The sequence below is a fragment of the Ostrea edulis genome, chromosome 7 (assembly GCF_947568905.1).
Source record: "Ostrea edulis chromosome 7, xbOstEdul1.1, whole genome shotgun sequence".
Lineage (NCBI taxonomy): Eukaryota > Metazoa > Mollusca > Bivalvia > Ostreida > Ostreidae > Ostrea > Ostrea edulis.
Window position 1 is genome coordinate 22,542,462 of NC_079170.1, and position 22,166 is coordinate 22,564,627.

The following is a 22,166-nucleotide window of genomic DNA, read 5'->3' on the forward strand; positions in this document are numbered from 1 at the left end:
CTTCTCATCCAGCGACCGCCACTTTTAATCTGGCGTGTCTCTCTCTCTCTCTCTCTCTCTCTCTCTCTCTCTCTCTCTCTCAGGGGTGAAACTCTTGCAACCTCCCTCTCCATTAAATTAGTAATTAATCTATGTGTGTGTGTAATGCAATATTAACAACATTATTGTTTGTCGATTGCACTGTTAATAATGAACAAAGTTGTATAAATATTCATGATATCAAATGTCGACAGATTCGCGCACGAAAAAACTTAATGTGTACTTAATATACCAAGGTACCAGGCGCGTAGAACCAAGGGACTGTCCCTCCACTTTATTGACAACGTTCATTTTCCGTTATTTTTGCATGCAAATTAAATTGTTTGTACATGCAAAACAACATGTGTCTGGTTTCTACCCGAGATTCAAACCCGGAGTGGGCTGTAATCATACATTAGATGTGTTTATCAGACCCTTTGTGTCCAGATAAAATTGTTTGACTTATTGATTTCAAGATTGTACGGAAATGTGCACTTTACAATAGTTCGTCGTCCGTGTTTACGGTGCTCATGTGTTCAGGATATGATATAAGAAATGCGGAAAGTACCAAAATATTACCTCCGTAAGTAAAAAATATACTCAGTTAAAAAATACATTTACAGCGTAGATATGTATGTATAATATTGTATTCTGTATTATTAGACTTATTAAATTATTATTCAATTATTTATGTATCCAGGAAAACATTCCTTGAGCATCGAATACTCGCAATTCGTGCTTAAGACGAAATCAATATTACTGTGGGTATCCGAGAAAAGTAAAACCTTATATTTGATGAAGATCGAAAGTTTTGAAAATACAATTTTCCAACATTAGCTCTATAAAATGGAAGTCTTGCTGAAAACCAACTCTCTCTCTCTCTCTCTCTCTCTCTCTCTCTCTCTCTCTCACACATATATACCATTAATTCCTAAAAAGCAATAAATGACAGCTGTGTTGTTCCGATTTGAGACTCATACTTTAATATTATGTACAATTCAGTACTACGGAGTGAATATTTGGTGACTTGACGTTCCCTGTGATATTGCTTTACAACTTGAATACATCCCGATACACACATTTTGTAGTTATAAGAATGAGGACTATATAATTTAAGGTAAGGTTTGCGACATTTTGACATGTAGCGAACAAAGACATGTTGCATATCAGTATGTTCAGTAGGAATTTATCTTTTAAAAATTGACTTTTTAAAAAAATTCGCCCGTGTTGTTTTTTGATCAGATGGGCTTATTTTTGTGATGTTTTACATTTTCGGGATCTTTGTACAAAAGGGAATACTAGTGGTATAAAAACTACACGAGGCAAACTTATGGGGTAAAAAGCTGGTATAATTTTTAAAAAGAGTATTATCTATAAGATTATACTAATTGGTAGAAAAATGTTATTTTAAAACACCAAAAAATAGCACTTTTTATATCTTGAATAAAATTTAAATTGGTTGCCATGGCAACAAAAAATGTATATTGAACAGCTTTATAAGATCTACGTCAGAAAAAATTTACTTTAAAAATAATATTTGGACCATAAATATTTAAGAAAGCATATAGAATTACTACCCACCGGGCTTTGTTTCCATGGTAACAGATTAAAAAGAATTATTTCATTAATGCGATTTGTCACTTTGTTTTATAATTGTACAACTTTTGAAGAGTGCATTGAGCATTTTCATGAATAAGATACAATTCCAGCCCAAAAATGATATTTATATTTATTTGTCAAGTATTGTAGTATCACATTTATTAGAAATTAAGATGTTGAGTTTTTTTTTTCTAAATTCAATACTATTTTCAATATCCCGGCGGGTTTTCCACAGTCCTGCTTCGTCATAAATTCCGTGTTACATTAGCCCGAACCTGTCTTATATATTACATCTTTGAAATAATTTCCCTCTCCTTGTTCCATTGCTTGATGTTTGTTTACAACTGTAACCTTCGGGACAATATAAAGTATAAAGCCCGGTCAGTGGTGGATCTAGAGGAGGGGAGGGGGGGGGGGGGGGGGGTAACGTAAAGTTAGTAAAAATGACACTAATACATCTGTTTTATGTCGACGTTATGCAAATATTCCTCAGACAAAATTAAGACTATTTTAAGATGTACTAGAGAAGACCCCTTTTTTTATTTTTACATGATCAGATCAGTCGCGTTTTCTACATTTCAAAGTTCATGCAATAAATCGCTCTATCAGCGCATGTAGATGTCATAGCATTGAAATATGAAGTGCATATAATTAGAGAGCATTGTCGGGTTTATTTTTTTTAAATGCTTGTGAATGTCATAAAAATTCCTAGCTTCGTTAATGTCGAACCTTGTCTTTGAGGATACTATTCACAAACAATGATCGATTATAACAGCATCAAAATAAATCCTACTTTCCCTACTGAGCAAGATTCGCAGCGATTACATGGTCACAACATAATTTTAATGGAAATTAACCGTAGCGCATACTATATATGTATATATAAAAAAAATTGTAGACTTTCATAATATCAAAGAAAATAATTTATAAATGACGCATCTGAGTTATATGTATGTATGTGTGTATATATGTAGAGCTGATATCATTTTGTAAATAAAAGTTTATGGGATACTAATTTAAGCAGAATTTGTCCACAATCCTCTGCATTTTTAAGATAAAAAATTATGATGCATTGCCATGTGAGTGGATTGACAATCTTGCTAGGCGGTGGGTCGTTGTGACCGAGTGGACTTACGCACTGGTTTGACAATCTTGCTAGGCGGTGGGTGCGTAAGTCCACTCGGCCACAAGTCGTTGTGCACTCATTCTCATATAAAACAGCAAAACCATGTCGCCAGTATTTATAGTTGAATCGTGAACATAATATAGCAAATACCGCATTCATTTGGCGAGAAAATTTCTGAGGAAGATATAAAAACAAATTTAAAAAATCAAAAGAACTACATTTCAGCATGAATTTATTAAGAACGGGAGTCCAAAGTACAAAGTACTACGAAAACCCCTTGTCGTCATTTGAGTGGTTCATGTTCAAGTCCAGGTTATAAAAATAAACGTCACATATTCGGGTCAAACAGTGTGTGTTTACGTAAGATTGGAATGGATAGTTGAATTTGTAAAGAAGTTTGGTACGTTATAAGTAACTCCAAATTAATAAAGGACTGATGAACTTTGTCGCCAAATCACATGTAATCAACGAGTCCAATGTACTTCTGAAAAATTCAATATACTTTATGCTTCAGAAAGAGGCAGAATATATTCTTATCAGTTATATATTTTCTATTTTATTTGATATCATAAACATTTCCATCAAGCTGTTAACAATAAAAAAGTTACTAAACCGAGAATCCACAAAAGTCAGTATGCTGGGTTAAGAAAGTAATCATACGGGACGGGCCTACAGGGCATACTACTTGGAAGTGATACAATTTACTTGTGTTTGTTTTTTCTTTAGATCGTTTAGAAATTAAAAAATCAAAATTCACTTTGATATAAACAAAAAATATGGAAATTGAACAGTTTTATGTTGAGAAAAGTAATATACGGGACGTAATCTACGAGTCCTAATTTTAGTATAACTATATTCCATCAAGAATATCTATTTTAAAAATTACATCGAGATCGGGAGCTTTTAAATTTTTAAAAACATGCGTGTTTATTACGTCATACGGCCAAGAAGTCTACAAAAAAGTTGAAAGGCGGGACGATGTTGTATTCAAAGCCAAAGGATAATTTCTGACTGTATTATATTATCATATTTATTTATTTGTGTATCGAAACAGAAAATTGTCTTATTATGCAATAATGTGATTTATTCATATTGTATGGAACACTATTTGTCGGTCGAATAGGCATGCAGATGTAAACAAAATGGCATTGTCATTATGTCACGTGAATTACGGCTCTGCCTCGTAAATTACCTTAATGTTTATGGTTTCCATTTTTAGATTAGTTTTTATTTAGGATTGTGTATGGTCTAATCATGTTTTATTTTAATTTATAATATAACAAATTAATGACTGGATAATAAAAAGCTTTGATTATATGAGACGATTATTCCCTGTTAATGTCTGACTTAGAGGTATACGGACATCTTTAACAACAAAATCTATTCTACACAAGATACTTTATTTTCTGCATGTAATTAAATGATTTCACGTTTTAATAGATCTATTTGACTTATTGATATACAGACGTTTATCAAATCTGGTTTACTTCCTGCAAAAAGATCTCCAATAAAGAAAGTAAATCTATCAGTTTTTTGTCCCGTAAATTACAGAAAATTATCTTTCTGTATTAAAAGTAGATTTGTAAAATTTGTACTCTTCAATGTCTATATATAGTATAAGAATGATTATTACTTGCAAAAATACATAATATACTATTTGATTTACTATCTAAAAGTTCCAAAATAAAATATTTTGATGATTTAATCAGACATCGACTCGTAAATTACAGATGGCGAAATCAAAGTCATACACCTTTACTGAATGTTTCAGAGATATGCTATACATTTTATCATTTAAAATTCGGGAAGCAAAAGCATTGAAGAGTGTATGAAAAGAATTCTTTGTAAGTAAACTATTTCATTATCTATTCTAAAAATTTGTGCAAAGTTTAGACAAAACATATTTCTTTTGAAATAATTTTCATGATTACAAAAGAATTAGATATTAATACATGTATCATTGAATGTTGGTTTATGTTGATTTGATTGCATAGTTTAAAATGTTGTCTTTTGATTTCATTAAAACATTTTCACATCTTATATTGGGTTTTCTTCCTATATCATGCTAAATACAATACAAAATGGCCTCGTAAATTACTTCTGGCATTTTATAGTACTCCATTTTAGAAACCATAACTTTTTTTCTGTTCGTCCTGAGCTGCAGATCTTTTTAGTAAGAATCTATGATATAATCAGCAACACATAAAAATAATAGAAATCAACATTCTACAAAGTTTATTTTTCAACTTTTCAAAGTTTCAATTTGCTGTTTTATATGAGAATCAGTACTGAGCAACATGGCCGAGTGGACTTACGCACTGGTTTGACAATCTTGCTAGGCGGTGGGTGCCGTACGTCGCTGGTTCGACCCCGGGCTGGGGCGAAAATTTCCAGTACCTAGTTGTGATTATTATATATGTGTGTGAGTGTGTTGTACCCTTATTTTATCATTGTACCATAAAGGTTCCACAAAATATTCTCCAGCCCCTTACTCTGTAGATACAGAAATTCTAATATAACCAGCATGCAAATTCTTGAAGTGTTTCCAGAAAGGTACCATGAACTGGGTACCTCTGACGTCATTAATAAGTGTGACAGAAATTACGTTTTAAAAATTTAGTAGCTTAGAAGGTGTACCCAGGCGCCAATATGAAATCATGTCCGACTATCAAGAAGTGTAATATTATATAATTGCTGTAAGTAAGAACCTGGATGAATCTCCTGTACATAATGGTGATTTTGATTTACGAGTTTCATCTGCGCTTAATTCAACCACCTTGATCCTCCACTCGAGAACTTTGATAACAAATTATTGCAAAATTGAACCATTGGGTATTAGATCTTTACCACACCTGTATTGTACGTGTAAACTCCAACATTTTAGTTCGGAATAAATCCTTAATCATATCTTGTTTCCATGGGTAACAAGGTAGATATAAAGCCATTAATTCGAACAAAGACAGCATTAGATATATGAAAATACGCACTTTTAATTTGATATGAAATAAACGAGCATATTTGATATATATACTGTTTTGCTCTTTCATGCCACTCCTGGCAAAGCACCTGTTCCGTTCGCAGCGGGTTTTGGGTTCGACAGTCCATTTCATTACACACAAAAAGTTGCGTCGCTTCACATCGGCATACTACAAGAAGCGCGTTAGCTTGATGAAGTTTATTTCTTATCATGTCTTCCCTACCCGGAAGTGGGTGGGGGGCTGTTTTATTGTGAATTTTTCTTCTTATGCAGTGGCGGATTTAATGTACTAAACAATGTAAGAAGCAATAATTTCTTCAATTCCCGGAGAAATAAATGACAAAATCTATTGATTTCTTGAATTACTTTATTGGGAGAACTTAATTTTTTCCAAAAAATAACCCTTAAGATTTGCGTCATTTTATTAATTTTACCTCCTAAAAATGATAGAAAATTGTAAAATTAAAAGACTAAATAGGAGATATATTTCAAGCCCTATAAAATCTGTAAAATTCAGGAGCTTCCGGGGGCTTCGCCCCCTGGGCCCCCACCAGGGCTTCGCCCCCAGACCTCATAAAGTGCATGGTGCCCCTCGTAACTACAATTCCTGGATCCGCCCCTGTTATAATAATAATATAATAATGATTGGTTTTATATAGCGCCTTATCCAGCGTATGCTGCTCAAAGCGCTTTTACATTATTACCCCGGCAGACCTTATATCAATCTAGAACTTTCTCAGCCTCCTAGGAAGCATACAGTAAAAGCTGCAATTACAAGCGCTAGAGCACTAACATTCTAACAATATCTTTCACTGTCTATAGCCAGGTACCCCTTTTACACTTGGGTGGAGTGAGGAAATTCATGAAAGTGCCTTTCCCAAGGACACAACTTCAGCCCTGCCGCGGCCAGAACTCGAACCCACGACCTTTTGGTCGAGAGTCTGACGGCCTAACCACTCGTCCACAGAGTTATGCACTCATTATAAACATCACATGTTGACCTAGTACCAATGCACCGTCCCGTGGTATCTTTTGCATTACAGTGGAGTATTAATCATATATACTTATACTACCTTTATTATTATTACATGTAGTGTTGTCATGTACATGTATATATATATTTTTTTCCTGTGGGTATTTCTGACTGTTATGCATTAGGATACACGGTGGTACTTACATGTAATACAAATAAGTATTATCATGTTCAAAATGTCCCATGTATGAACATTGCTCATACTAATAGTGCATATTTTGCTCTTTTTTGTTCTTTTCTTTTTATCATCATTTTTTAAAATAAACATTGCACATTGAAATGTTAACAATCATGTATGCTGTATGCCCAAGAGGGCCCTAATTTGGAAAAATAAATCATGTCATATCATATCATACAAAGTTTGTCCGGGCCATAATTTTTCTGTCTGATAACATAGGCCTTTGACATTTGGTATGTGGGTATACCACGATAAGACAATGTGTCACGTACCATTTTTGATAACCTTTGACCATGACCTTTTATGTAAAAGTCAAATAATAGAATTTTTGGACATTTTCTTTGTCCGGACCATAACGTTTTGTCTTTTAGCATAGGTCTTTGATCATATTTCATATATGGGTATACCATGATAAGACAGTGTGTCGCGTACCATTTTTTATGACTTCTGACCTTTTATGTAAAGATTTTTTGGCTAGGCCTTTGATATACCATGGTAAGACAGTGTGTAGCGTACCATTTTTTATGTAAAGGTCAAATTATAAATATTTTGGGGCTTTTATGTTGTCCAGACCATAATTTTTTGTTTTGTCTTTTGACATAGGCCTTTGATATTTGGTATGTGGGTAAACCATGGCACGACAGTGTATCGGTACCATGTTTGATGAAATTTGACCTTTTATGTAAAGGTCAAATAATAGAATTTTTGGCATTTATTTGTCCAGACCGTAAGTTGTCTTTTGACACAAGTCTTTGATCTTTGGTATGTTGGTAAGTTTAATTTACTATCATGTTCACAACACTGTTCTTTGGTTGAAGGACATATACATTGTGTGTGTGTGTGTGTGTATATATATATATATATATATATATATATATATATATATATATATAGGTGACTGTAAATTATGTACCGTAACTCTTAATTTTCCACTTTAAAGATGATCCCTGAAAAAGTTAAAACCTATGGAAACTGCAAGGGGAGACATCAGTTTTAGTGTTTTCGCTAAAACAATTCTTCTTAGTTTATTTCATTTCTGTCGGAATTCCCCGTCATTAAAACAGACACATTATATCTGTTTACAAGCATATACGCGCATTGTTTACAACTGCAAGGCATTCATGAGGAAATGGCCATCATTACAATTCGTGGGAATATCAAAGGCAAAAACATTGAAAATGTAAATACATGTATTTATAATTGCCATGTACAGTTGTACCCAAGGGGGGTGTAAAACATGCTCACGGGTCAAGAAATGTGAACCAATCTACTGTACAATCTATTCATTGTCAAATGTTTGGATGTCTGAAACAAATCCATCTTTTCATACAGTACATGCATAGATTATATCTTCTGAAATTTTGGAACTTTTGACAATATTCAACAAGCCCGTGGAAAACAATATGAACTAATTTATGCAATGTACGGAAAATGGAAAGTTACATTGACGTACATATTTTCGGGTCAATATAACGATGTAGACTTTGTAGGATCTCCATGCTTTACGTCAGCACGCTCCACGTTAAGTAGCCCTGCTGGTGTGAATGAAGCGCTGCTGTTCATACCCTCAATGTAATTCATTTTTATATATCTACATTTGACTTTTATTTCAGTCGGAGTATTTCCAGCAGTTAAATGTACTATATTTATCAAAATCCATAGCACACTGTTCACGTTCATGAGGAAATGGATATATCGTTTCAATTGGTAAGGATATAGAAGGTAAACCCATTCGTCATGTACATAATCATTCATATTAGGATAAATATATAGGTGTTTAGTAATTATGAATTTTTTGTTTTGACAGGGATCGGCTTGTCCCTGACAGCGGTTTTTTTGGTCGTTTCCCATCTGATGTTCTATAGAAAAGTGCCATCCAGAATCACGCCGAAAGCTTGCCTAAGTGTCCGAGGACGACTTGGGAATTTGATGTTTCAGTATGCATTTCTTCATAGTATATCTAAATCTAAAGGATTATATCCCGTCATTCCGGACACATTTGAGCCTGGAGACGTGTTTAAAATCAATAGAACAACATTAAAACTAATCGGTGAGGACGGCGCTGCTTGTGACAAAATCCCGTCGTACACAGAACGATGGCCGTGCTCGTTCGATGACAGGCTTACCGACGTGCCAATATACCAAAGCGCTAAATTCAATGGGTATTTCCAATCCTGGAAATATTGGATTCAACATGAAAACAGTCTTAGGGAAGCGTTCCATTTCCAGGATAAAATAGCAGAAAGAGCTCAAAAACAGCTAAGAGATATTCTAAATACCTCAAAATTTGTCTCCAGTAATTCAACATTAGTGGGAGTGCATATAAGAAGAGGGGATTATACGGCTAAACATGTCAATGACTATGGCCAAATAACACCAAATGTCAGCTATTATGAGAACGCAATCCAATACTTCGAGGACTTGTATCCAAGCGTTTTCTTTATCGTTGCCTCGGATGACCTGATATGGACCAAACAGGCTATGATCAATAGAACAAACGTGCACATTTCTGTAGGAAACTCGGGCCCCGAAGACATGGCTCTCCTATCTCTGACGCACCATACAATCATGTCTGTGGGAACCTTCGGCTGGTGGGTGGCATGGATGACAAGGGGGACAACTGTGTACTACAAACCAGTATTCGCCCCTGGATCATTGTATGCAAGAGACTTTAATCACGATGTCAGTAATTTTATATATCCGGGGTGGATCCCCATGACATGAGTGGTGTATGTACACATACTCAAATTCTGCCTATCAGATGCATAATATATGTTTTCATAATTCATACGTGTGCGTGTGTTTAATCAACTTTCGATGCTTTGGTATAACATTGAAAAGGGACTATGGAAAGCAATAGCTGGAAGTGGAGGGTCAAACAAACGTGTGGGTTTGATAACTTTCACCGATTTTTCTATTTAAAAAATTCCGAAAAGGCTTTTTTTCTAAACCAGCATACAAAAAGCAAGACCCAGCTATCCAGATAACGTATGCTAACGGCGCCAGCACTGGCTGCATTGAATTCCTGCGGAACTCGGGATCCCCACATCTCTTGTCTATTTCTCTCTCTCTTTAAAAAAAAATAAAATGCATAGTTGTTGGGTTCTCGTTGTGTTGATATGCTTAGTTACAGTGTAGCAAGAATGGCATAGTTTTCTGATGTCATCTCCGACAGCGCCACACTTTGGTATATTATGTCAGTCCCGCCATGTGCAGGGTGCGTTATATACAGATTATCATAAGTCTCAAACGCAGTTTAATGGGCACTACATGTATATTACTTTTTATGCTGTCAGGATAATGCATGAGAGCAAACAAAACAATTTGTTTTCACAGCAGAGGGTCGTGTGAAGATTTGAAAAGAAATAAAAACTGTAACTATCCCGTTTATCATTTATACAGGTGCAATATGTTACATACAGACACATTCAAGTATGGACTTTGATGAATTTTAAATGAATTTGCAATCTTTTGAAATTTATACCTCATACAGCAAGCACAGCTACAGAATGTAAAATGAACATGCATGTTGGTATGGTCATGGAAATTTTAATAGATTTGTTTAACTAGTTTTGTAAAAAAAACAAAAATGTATATGAAAAAATATTTCTATTTCTTGGTTACAAATACATGTGCGATCAAACCCAATAAGGAGCCCGGTACAATATGGGGACAAGAATACCTCTTGCATAATTCCTGGTGTATATCATAAATCATTTCTCAAGTCATTATAACAGTGGTACCCATGATGGAATGATCCTTTTTGGATATAAAGTGGACCAATTTTTATCTCATTATGCTGCAACAGAATCCACACATAAAGCAAACATCATAAATATTAAAACTTGTCTGTAACTAAGGTACACAACACAAATCCATTCCTCCTATATAAGACAGATTGACCCATTCGTGCAATAACGAGGTTTACGAGACTCTGAATGTTTATAACTATTTGAAATACACTTATGATAACAGGAACCCGTAATTTTGTCTGTAATGATAATAATAGGGGTATACACCATACCACTCCCTTATAAATCAAGAGGCCCACGGGCCTTAACAGTCACCTGAGTATCATACCCCATTGTTACAGGGAGTCTCATATTTGCATACAAGCCTTAATATGGAGTCTTCTGTCCACATGTTTATGATCTTCAAAATTATATATAATTGCTATTCAATTACAGAAGAAGGGAAAATGGAAGTTTGAAGCACATAAATCATTTTAACATTCCCTAATTTAAAAATAATAATACATTTTCATAATATGGCCATATTGGCCCTGCCCAGGAGCCTTGAATTTCACAATTTAGATAGAGGGCTTCATGGACAACATAATCATGCATTTAGTTTTTCTCAAATTTATATGCGAGTAAAGATTTCCAAAATTTAATCCATTTTCACTATGGCCATATTGGCCCTGCTCAAGGGCCTAAACCCTTGACCAGGTAGAAAGCTTCATGCATATTATAATCATGCATTCATTTTTGTCTCAAATATATATGGGAATAGAGAAGATTTTCCAAGATTTAATACACTTTCAATATATGGCCATATTGGTCCCCCATAAGGCCTGAACCCCTGACCCAGGAACAATGAATTTCACAGTTTAAGTACTAAGTAAGTAGAGAACTGCATGGACATCATAACCATGCCTTAATTTAGTTTTTTTTCCCAACATGTGTGGGAGTAGAGAAGAAGATTTGTGAAAATATGGCCTTTTTAAAAAACATATTTTGCCCTGTCCATGAGGCCCTAGGGGTGGTAAGGTCATAAATTTCAAAATTAATATTCCTCTTATCCTTGAGATGCTTCACACCAAAAATGGTAACAATTGGCCATGAAGTTTTGAAGAAGTTAAAAATGTTCAAATGTTAATGCACGACAGACGAAAACAGATACCAATAGATCACCTGAGTAACTAAGGTGACCTAAAAAACACCAGGGAAGTTTTGACTAAAAACTTGTCATTTCTTGTTTTTGATTAGGCGGTGGTATGGTATAGACCCCTGCTATTGTCATACATGCCAACTTTCCCGATTTAGGCGGGATCTTCCCGATTTTACCCTCCGGTCCCGCTTTCCCGATCGGGAAAGCAAAATTACCCTAAAATCCCGATTTGAAATTTTTTCCGACCAAAATTTCCGATTTCACGATTGAAAACGAGTTTGAAAGCGGGATAATCGTGAAATCTCGTGACCAGAATTGGAAATCCCGCGTCATTTCTGAACTGGCCAATCAGAAATCGGGACAATAGTCAGCCATTGCTGTTTACCTGTGTCGCATGGTGTCGGGTTGGTCTGCCTGTGTCGGGGTGTTTATTGGACAGTACGAAGCATGTTTTGATAGTAATTAATCGGGAAGACGGATTTCAAATTGACCTATCCTTTACACAAACGTGAATGACAACGATGTTAGTGTCACCACCAAACAATCGGACATTCCGCCTCTCGCTGACAGCATCCAAAATTTGCAATAAGGTACGTCAAGTATATATTTTTTCCAACTATAATAATATAGGCTATCCAAATCTATCCGTCTATAGCGATGTATTATATAGTCTATATAGTGTAGTATTCATTAAATATACTTTGTGATGCGTAATTCGCACAAGTCTGTACTGAATTTTTTATTTAGCAAGTAGCCTTAATTTACAAGTAAAACGGAATATTTTCATGTGGTTTTTTTTCCTGGTAATTATTTCAGATGTCATGGGTGCAAAGGTTTTGTTCGCAAACTTCATAGCAGGGCAGATCACTCCTTTTTTTGGTTGCAATGCAGATTATTCCACCAGTCTCTGCAAGCCCATGTTTACAGACAAGCAAGATCGCCTTTGCAGTCGTACCTAAATGCATGTGCTTTAATTTAAATTTTGATATATAGACCGGCCAATGTTTATTGTATGGTGTAAAAGGATGCAACCTTAAATATTATTTGATATTATGTATGTGACTTGTTGGAGAAGATTTTTTGCTGAATAGATGATTTTAATAAAATATTAATGTATATCTTTCAAAGTTTTTTTTATATAGTTAATGGTCAAACACATTTGATGTTGTGTTAATATATGATACATTAACAATGATTTGATTGATATTTTATTTGAAAAGACAAATATTTATTTTCATGGTAAAATGTCGTGAATTTTGAGCGTTGAAAAAAGGTCGTCGCGCGCAAAATCCCCCATGGGGATTTTCAAAAGTTGGCATGTATGTATTGTTACAGACAAAATTACTGGTTCCTGTGGTAAGATTCACATATTTGTAAATAATGTTACGTAATAAAGATGACAGACACTGATGAATCACGATAATACATGTACTTTGTAGGGTGGTGACAAATGTAAACAAATCATTGAGTATCACAAATAGTACATGTATTATTAATGTTAACACCATGTAAACACTGAGTATTGAGTATCAGCTGTACTAATGTCCACTACCCGGTGGCACTGTATATGGTGGCGGCAGTACTAAGCATTTTAAATACCACTAGCAGTGTATATAGCTGTGACTGAGTACCTTCAGCACTATTGAGCATTGATACACACAGACTACCAGTACTGGTGGCTGCCTGTGTAGGGTGGTGGTATTCTGTAGGAGGGTGGAGGTTGGGTACAGGGAGGAGTGTAGTCAGGGGTGGATGGGAGGGACCTCTGATCTAACAGCTCCACCTCTGAGGATGGGACCTCGTCGTAATGGGACAGAATGACAGGAGTTCTCGGATTCAGCGTGGGGTCCTCCAAGGGGACCTCAGTCTGAAATATTACTGGCCTTCTCTCCTCCAGAAAAGTGGGTTTTTCTGATCGTAAAACGTACAGCTTTTTCTTCCTTGTATAGCAGATGTATAGAATGATTATTACAAGGACAAAGATGCTGAGAATGATTATAACGGGTAGAACTATTTCCAACCAGTGATTGATGTCCGATTTAAACTGAACAAAATGATTATCATCTTCTTCTTCTCCTAAGGAATAATTTTGCACGAAGGGTTCAAATTTTGTAATTTTGAAACTTGGCATAAAAAAACATAAAAATTCTGTTGCGATTTCCCCCTTTTCATCAAATACATTTCTCTCCTCTTCATTATTTCTCCCATGAAATGAAATCTCCTTCTTTTGGTTTACCATTAACAAACGAAGCGTACAGTTTTCCCTGTCTGCTATAAATACTTCCCTGCTGTCATTGAACCATAGCGTAAGGCCCTCGACAAACACATACAAGTTGATCAGATCCTCTATAGGGCAAACAGGAATGTCTGAAAACTCCACAAAGTATCCACTGATGGGGTAGTTAAATTCGCTGACACTTTTACTGACAACATCAACACTCACTGCATCATATGTGGACTGACCACAGGAATCCTCCGCAATCACCAGCAATACTTCATCCGTCTTCTCGGATTCATTTAAGGCTAAGCCATATATTACCTGGTTATATGCGTCAAACTGTATCCATTGGTTGCTATGTAATGGATCACCATTGCCCATTGTCATGGTAACGGATAGCTGTCGAGTATTCCCATCTTCTACATCGTAGAAATAATTGGAATTCAGTTTCAAGCGAAAAAGTTGGCCCACAGTGAGAGAAATGCAGTCTAGAGGATTCTTAAGATCAGGTGACTTTCCACATAAACCTAAAAATTATAAGAAATTCATTTAGATATTACAAGTACGTGTATATATTTTTGTTGTATTTTCTATTATATCAGAATATCTATGGAAGGCAGTAGGTGCCAGAGTATTATTGACTCTAATTTAAGTGGTGGCCACCACGTAAATTAACTTTATTATCTGGCGGCCACTATATGAATTAACTGAAGACCACCACTTAATTCATCTGATGTTCGTCACTCAATTTAACAGGTGGCTGTAAATATCAACAAGGAAACTACTGTCTCAGCTGTGTAATAATGTTGTACTTATCATTTTTTCTGAAAATAAGAATTTTTTTTTTAAAGATTTCACTTTCAGAAATAATTTCAACACACGATATCAAAATAACACACACAAGTTATTTCATCAACACACAACATCAAAAAAATCAATGCATGAGCCGAGTTGCATGGGATACATTGTAAAGTTAGGAATGATGTGGCATATTTATAATTGTGAAGAACTAATTTCAGTTTTAAACTTTTCGAGTTACTGTCCAGAAACCATATTTGTCTGAAGTTTTCAATCTATTTTCGGTCACTGTGACCTTGACCATTAACTTTTTTCCCTCCAAAATCAATAGGAGCCTTGCTTTGCTGGTATCCAACAATATATCCAAGTTTCATTTGATTCAAATTAAAAAATTTCGAGTTATCCTCCGGAAAACAAATTTTTTTGGAATTTTAAATCTATTTTCGGTCACTGTGACCTTGACCTTCAACGTATTTTCTCCAAAATCAATAGGGGTCTTCCTTACCTGGTACATAACAATATCTTTAAGTATCATTTGATTCGGATTTAAACTTTCTGAGTTATCATCCGGAAACCAAATTTTTCTGAAATTTTCATTCTATATTCGGTCACTGACCTTGACCTTTGACCTATTTTCTCCAAAATCAATAGGGGTCTTCCTTACCTGGTACCCAACAATATATCAAAGTTAATTAGATTGTAAACTTTTCGAGTTATCATCCGGAAACCAATTGTTGATGCCCAACCGCCCACCCACCCGCATCACCAAACCAATAGCCGAGTTCAGCTTCGTTGCAACTCGGCTAATAACACACACATTATTTCATCAATACACAACATCAAAATAACACACACATTATTTCATCAACACACAATATCAAAATAACACGCACATTATTTCATCAACACACAACATTAAAATAATACACACATTATTTCATCAACAGAAAATATCAAAATAACACACTCATGTTATTTCATCAATACACAATATCAAAATAACACACTCATGTTACAGTATTTCATCAACACACAATATCAAAATAACACACACATGTTATTTCATCAATACACAATATCAAAATAACACACACATGTTATTTTATCAACACACACTATCAAAATAACACACACACATTTTATTTTATCAACACACAATATCAAAATAACACACACACATTTTATTTTATCAACACACAACATCAAAATAACACACTCATGTTATTTCATCATCACACAATATCAAAATAACACACACATGTTATTTCATCGCCACACAACATCAAAATAATACACACACATGTTATTTCATCAACACACAACATCAAAATAACACACTCATGTTATTTCATCGACACAAAATTTCAAAGGAACACAGACACATTACTTACACTGCCATTATTTGGTGTTGTGCGTTTACCGTATCAGCCATTCACATTTGGACCAACATCATGCCATTATAGCAGTCTATACGCATTCTCTGTCTGCCTTGACCATTACCAATGAATCTACACCTAACCAACCTTGTCATGCAACATGCACAGAGACTTGGACAAATCTGCAAGAATCAATTGATATATTGTGTTAGCAATATCACACCACGATGACTGCAACAATGGGAAAAGTAAATATTGTTCATTCTGTTTCTGCTGCAATCACTGAATGCCCACACTTCTGTAAGTTTAATGGTGTTTTACACAGAATCATGCTATTGGGAAACCTAACATCTTGGGACATGCCTTAGTGTTAAATCATTCTGTGTACTCGGGAACATGTTAGTTTTAGCATGGACACAAATAAAATACACACATTGTCATCAATGCTTATGGTTGTCATCATTGAAACATTCAAGGGATAGTAGGGGTCAATTTATATCTTGTTTATAAATTGTTCTGAATGAAACTTGCTTTCACATAGAAGTTTTAAAACTTTATTAGGGGGGAGTCCTGTAAATAGGGTGTGTATTAAAGAGAGTACATCATGGGGCGGTCCTTTGGATGAGACCGTAAAAAACCGAGGTCCCGTGTCACAGCAGGTGTGGCATGATAAAGATCACTCCCTGCTCAAAGGCCGTGCATAGGCCTCAATTTTGTAGCCATTTACTGGCAGTGGTGACATCTCCATGAGAGAAAAATTCTCGAGAGGGACATTAAACAATATACAACAAACCAACCATCAGAATTAGCATATATCTACATGGTGATGTTGATCAACAATTTGTAAATACAAGAAAATAATTCTTTTTAGCTTTTCTCTAGTTTAGGAAGGAATTCTTGTATGACATTCTGGTACTACAAACTTAATCTTCAGAATGTACATGTGATACATGTATCATACATTCATTTATGTTTTCTCAAGAATTCATTTATAGTTTCATGCAAAAATAATGCTTGAGATGAGAAAGTTGTAAAGTGTAAAGTGAGAGAAAAAGAAAAAGAGAATGAGCATGTAAAAGTACTTTAAATTATATTTATTAATATAGTTTTTAGATCATTTATCTAATAGATGTATGTAATCATTAGTTTATTTATTTTAAGATAGATAAATAACCAAATTAAGGATATTTGTTGTTATTACCTGTATACATACATGTTTATAAAAAAAACCAAAAAAAACCACAACAACAACAACAAAAACAAATAAAAAAAACACACGTATGTGTATGTTAATTTTAAGCTGTAGAACTGTATATTTGCTCTCTGGGAAAATATTGGGACAGACCAGAGAACTACAGATCTGCAGCTACAGGTATGTGTATTTACATCTTACACATACAGGTACACATCAAGGTTTCAAAACCTCTCTATTGACTTGTAAATGTTATAAAATTTGAATTTAAAAATATTCTTATAGAAACATGAAAATATCTCCACAAAGATTTTAATGACCATATGATGTCTGCTTTCTCAACGAAAATGCTAAATCATTAGATATATGATATTGTATAGGTGACAGTTTTATGTTCCAACCCCGGTTAATATATCACATTAATTGTTTGTTTAGGTAATGATTAATTTTATGCTTATTCCTAAAAATAGGAAGCGTTTAAAATTATTTGAAAATTACTGAATTGACAAATACTGACACTTTAGAAGATCTTTCAAAATATGAATTTACAAAAATACATACCTGTACTTTTATTCTTCATAATATTGAAATTCATGTTTAAATGAAGTGGGGAACAAGACTGAGAGATGTTAGAGTTTGTAGAATTCCTGTTGTCCTGAATGATGATGGCCAGGCTGTGAATTCCTGGATTATCGGAATAAACTTCAATGTGTCCATCCCTTGTTGCATTTACTGCAGGGTCAGAACTGTTTATCTACAGAGTGAAATAAAATAAACATGCATGAATAATTTTTCATATTGTATATTTATGTATGCAGTGCATTTCTTTATACATATACTATAAAGGAAAATTCTGGACTTAGTCTCAGTTTTCTGAATCTCCAATACGCACCTGATTAAAGCTTCCATATCATATCTAATCTTTACGGCAGATTTAAAACATATCACTTCAATTTCAACATGTTTAAGTCTAAAATTTGATACATGCTACCATGTCATTTTTTTTTTGTGTACATGCTTTCTAAGTACAAAATATCTTCACACATCTTTAATAATAATATAATTTTTTTGTCAATGATTAAAATTACGATATGAAAGTGTAATATACAACGTCATGAACAATAATCCCACTTCTATACTTTGTAAACACAAATTATATTCCTTCATGTATTTCTTTGTATTTGTTGTGGACAACTCATATTGTCAATCCCGTGAATTAATGCACTTTATTTTAGAATGTAAAGCTTTTTCAGATGTAAGAAACAAAGTTTTAGACACGAAATTCTTATAGACACCAAATACATGTACTTTTAAATTCTGTGAATTGGTGTCGTCTTTGAAACTGGAAATTTTTGAAAGTACTCTGCATGTTTATAGTAAATGAATCAGTCTGTCCTCCTTGATGATACAATATTGAGTACTTTTGCTTTTTACTAGTATAATTTATACTGTACCTCTGACAAATTGCCTAATTCAAGTACATACCAATATATAGTTAGTTTGAGTGAATAAACTGAATTGAATTGAATTGGACAGAGTCTAAGTTTTCAAACTTGTGTCCGATTCTTTTGATGTTTTGCCAATAGAAGCTGTTCTATTCAATTGAATACCCTTTTGTACATGTAAATTCTTCATACCAGAACTGCATGGAATCCAGGGGACAGCAGAAAGAAGGAAGTGAGTTGTTTTCCGGTGTTCCCAGTCAGTTCTATGGAATCAGTTTCTGTCCTGGACTGAGTTAGAGCAATGGTATTCTGAACTGCATCGGACAGTTTGGTTACCATTATAATACAAGACAGAGTTAGGTAAACCATGATGGAACCCATCCTACAATTTTAAACATAAATTAAAGTACCTGCCATTTTTAGCAGTTTAAAATTGACAAATACATGTACAACCTTTTTTGGATATAGAGAATGGACAACAGAAGCTGTCTTTGCTTAAAAGAATATGAAAAGGATTCACCTGAAATTAATACCAGAATTTTATGAAGCGAAACCTTTTTTCATAAATTTTAACAATTATTAAAATGCAACATAAAAGCATAGAATTTGTGAAAGGGTGACTAAAATCTTTAAACAACTGTTTCATTCTGTTGTTGTATGTTGCTTTCCTCCATTAATTCTAAATTCATCCATCAGAAATAATTGGCTTAATTGGCTCATCCTTTACACAAACTTTGTCCCCATTAGGCATCAAGGGCATTGCTCATTCTTGGTTTTATAACCTTTACTTGTTCGGATGTAGAATTACTTTTTAAAAAGTGACAAATTTCCCTTTAAAATGTATTTTGGTCCCAGTTTACAAAATTTTTTTCCTGACATCTTTTGGAATAGTTGTTCATATACAATATCTGGTTGTCCAAGCTCAAGCAAGATGCATTTGTGACACGCTGCCACTGGACAGAGCTCTATATAAATTAACTTGTAGAACACTTTAATGTTGCCATGGTAAGTGTTCTTAACATTTATTGCCAATTATTGGTCAAATAGTTTTGATTTTTAATTAACTATACTTGTAAAAAGTATACATCTCATGTAATTATGACAATTGTTAAAATTTACACAGGAAGATAAAAAAAAACCCATTGTAAATATATACATGTACACAGTATAGTGCCATACATGAGTCAACTGAGGTATTCAACACTAAATATTTGAAAAACACCTTTTGTTTGGAAAAATAATTCTGAAGTAATTCTTCCTCTTAACATTACATCAAAACCGGAAAGCATTCATTACAAAACATATGGACATTAATTCTTAAATGGATTATTAAAGCTTTGACCAACAATTGCACAGATACATGTACAATGATTGGAATGCAAACATAAATTTTCAGCACTCCATTTTATTATGTAACAGGAAGGGAGAAAATGCAATGGACCGGACCGGGATTCAAACCTGAGCCCCTTGAATCTCAAGTCAGGTGCTCTACCAAATGAGCTAACTGGCCACCGGTGATTGAACCCTGCTGACTGCTACTTTCCTTCCTCCTAAATTGTCTTTGCCCTCAAAGACACAACCCAGATTATTTTTTGCTCTGGCAGGACTTTCACCTGCAAGTCTAGGGGTCATCAATGGCACCAAATGTAACAAGAAGGGAGAATCAAATCCCAGTCTGATCTGTTACATTTTCTCCCTTCCTGTTATATTTGGAACCGTAGACCAGCCCCTGGAACTGACAGGTGAAAATGCCTGCCAGGGGATAAAGATCCGGGGTTAATGTCTTCATGTGTGAGAATGTGTGATGACATTAATGTGGCAGTCAGCCGGGTTCGATCGTCAGTTGCCAGATAGTTCAGTTGGTAGAGCACCTGACTAGAAATCCAGGGGGCCCAGGTTCAAATTCCTACCTGTTACAATTAATATGTCTGCATATGGTATATATTTCTTTGTAGGAGTAGAACAAAATCTTTGTGTGTTGCATTCTTACAGTCATTTGATATGTATAGCCATGAGTGTTCTGAAGGAAATTAATACGCAGAGATCATGATGAAATTTCAGCATTGTTAATGGTTTTCTTACTGGAAGGAAGAAAATGCAATGAACCAGTCTGGGATTTGATACCCTGGCCACCTGAATGCTTTTCCGTGCTATCTGGCAACCGCCAATCGAACCCGTCTGAACGCTACAGTTTAAAAGTTATAATTTGACCTTTAAGTAAAGTTGATAGAAGGGCCGTGAGAGCAGAGCTCTCCCTTTAAGTAACACATATATATACATGTTTAAAAGTAAAATCATATAGAAAACTAATGAAAAATTAAACCATATACCTATGGAACTTGAAAATTTTGGTCCCAATGGCGTCAATTCAAATACTATAGCTAGCGCATGGGCATGTATTTCTCCATTTTAAATCTCGTATACCCAGGTTCATGTCATTCTGAGATGTTTCATAAAATCCGTAGAAGCATGTAAATCTTATTTTCTTAATCATATAGGCCCTATAATCACTCCTGGTTTCGAGAAATGTGATTGCACCTTGTCTCCTATGTTTATGAATATGTAAACACCGACGCTGAATATGACGTCACAATGAACTGTTTACATCAGTTGCATAGAGTTTCCCAAGTTCAATGAATAGGCGATCAAAAATGTCTAAAGTTAGAATACTTTGATTGAGCTCTGTCCTCATACGTTAGGTGCTAACTTCGGGATATTTTTGTCTTGTTATGGATCTACATACTAATGCCAATACTTTTTACTTCACCCTCAAACACGGTCACGCCGTAAAGCATCTTAATTTCATAAAGTGGTTGTTTTTCATGAATTATGCAGTGAAAAAAAAAAAAATCAGAAGCCGACTCATTTACACGATGCTTTACTCCCCTTCGATCTCCGAAGCCAAAGTTTCGGCTTCAGCTGCTCTTACTCGAGCAGACCGAATTTAACAATTTATTCAGACCCTCTTTCTGCATAGTACACGCGCGAGTATACCTTTCTAGAGACATCTACAGCCCAAAAATGCCTCTCTTTGTCCTAGCTTTGTCAGCATCAGTACCACACCACCGGATATCATGTGTATGTAACTAAAATCCAAATTTGACATTCCGGATATATACGTTACCGCATATGTTTATCAAATTGTTTGCGAATGTGTTATTTAAACGATGTTTTACTTACCATAACGTGTCTACAACCTCACACAATTTACTTCAAAGGTGATTTTAGAGAGAGTTTATAGTTTTAGAGAGAGTTTATAGTTTTAGAGAGAGTTTATAGTTTTATGCATTTTTTTTTAAAAGGTGATCTTTACATT

The 22,166-nt window shown here is 34.6% G+C and overlaps 2 protein-coding genes and 1 long non-coding RNA gene across 8 annotated transcripts; 2 read left to right on the forward strand and 1 right to left on the reverse strand.

The window, feature by feature from the left end:
- Positions 1-258: 258 nt before the first annotated feature.
- Positions 259-10,032, forward strand: LOC125654377 (galactoside 2-alpha-L-fucosyltransferase Sec1-like). Of its 6 annotated transcripts, none has more exons than XM_048884332.2 (3): positions 272-601; positions 8,545-8,653; positions 8,739-10,032. In XM_048884332.2, exon 3 carries the CDS (start codon positions 8,786-8,788, stop codon positions 9,653-9,655), a length of 870 nt encoding a protein of 289 aa, XP_048740289.2. In that variant the 5' UTR covers positions 272-601; positions 8,545-8,653; positions 8,739-8,785; the 3' UTR covers positions 9,656-10,032. The 6 variants fall into 6 exon arrangements, with proteins under 6 accessions (XP_048740288.2, XP_048740289.2, XP_055999681.1 ...); XM_056143706.1 differs by having other exon boundaries at positions 8,545-8,638; XM_048884333.2 differs by lacking the exon at positions 272-601 and adding an exon at positions 5,824-6,018.
- A 1,924-nt stretch (positions 10,033-11,956) lies between these two features.
- On the forward strand, positions 11,957-12,939 carry LOC130047929 (uncharacterized). Its single transcript, XR_008796745.1, has 2 exons — positions 11,957-12,411; positions 12,638-12,939. It is a non-coding gene; the product is annotated as an uncharacterized LOC130047929 (long non-coding RNA).
- A 292-nt stretch (positions 12,940-13,231) lies between these two features.
- Positions 13,232-21,944, reverse strand: LOC125654370 (dystroglycan 1-like). The gene is made up of 4 exons (XM_048884321.2): positions 21,845-21,944; positions 19,043-19,232; positions 17,967-18,159; positions 13,232-14,566 (listed from the first exon to the last, which is right to left on the reverse strand). The coding sequence occupies exons 1-4, from the start codon at positions 21,856-21,858 to the stop codon at positions 13,485-13,487; spliced, it is 1,479 nt and encodes a 492-aa protein (XP_048740278.2). The 5' UTR covers positions 21,859-21,944; the 3' UTR covers positions 13,232-13,484.
- Between the last annotated feature and the right edge of the window lie 222 nt (positions 21,945-22,166).

Coding starts and splice junctions, on each gene's coding strand:
- LOC125654377 (XM_048884331.2), top strand. CDS start 574: ATGCGGAAAGTACCAAAATATTACCTCC. Junction 602..8,738: donor AGTACCAAAATATTACCTCC/GTAAGTAAAAAA, acceptor TTGTTTTGACAG/GGATCGGCTTGTCCCTGACA.
- LOC125654370 (XM_048884321.2), bottom strand. Junction 18,160..19,042: donor CTGGATTCCATGCAGTTCTG/GTATGAAGAATT, acceptor TTCACTCTGTAG/ATAAACAGTTCTGACCCTGC. Junction 14,567..17,966: donor TATGAAGAATAAAAGTACAG/GTATGTATTTTT, acceptor TATAATTTTTAG/GTTTATGTGGAAAGTCACCT.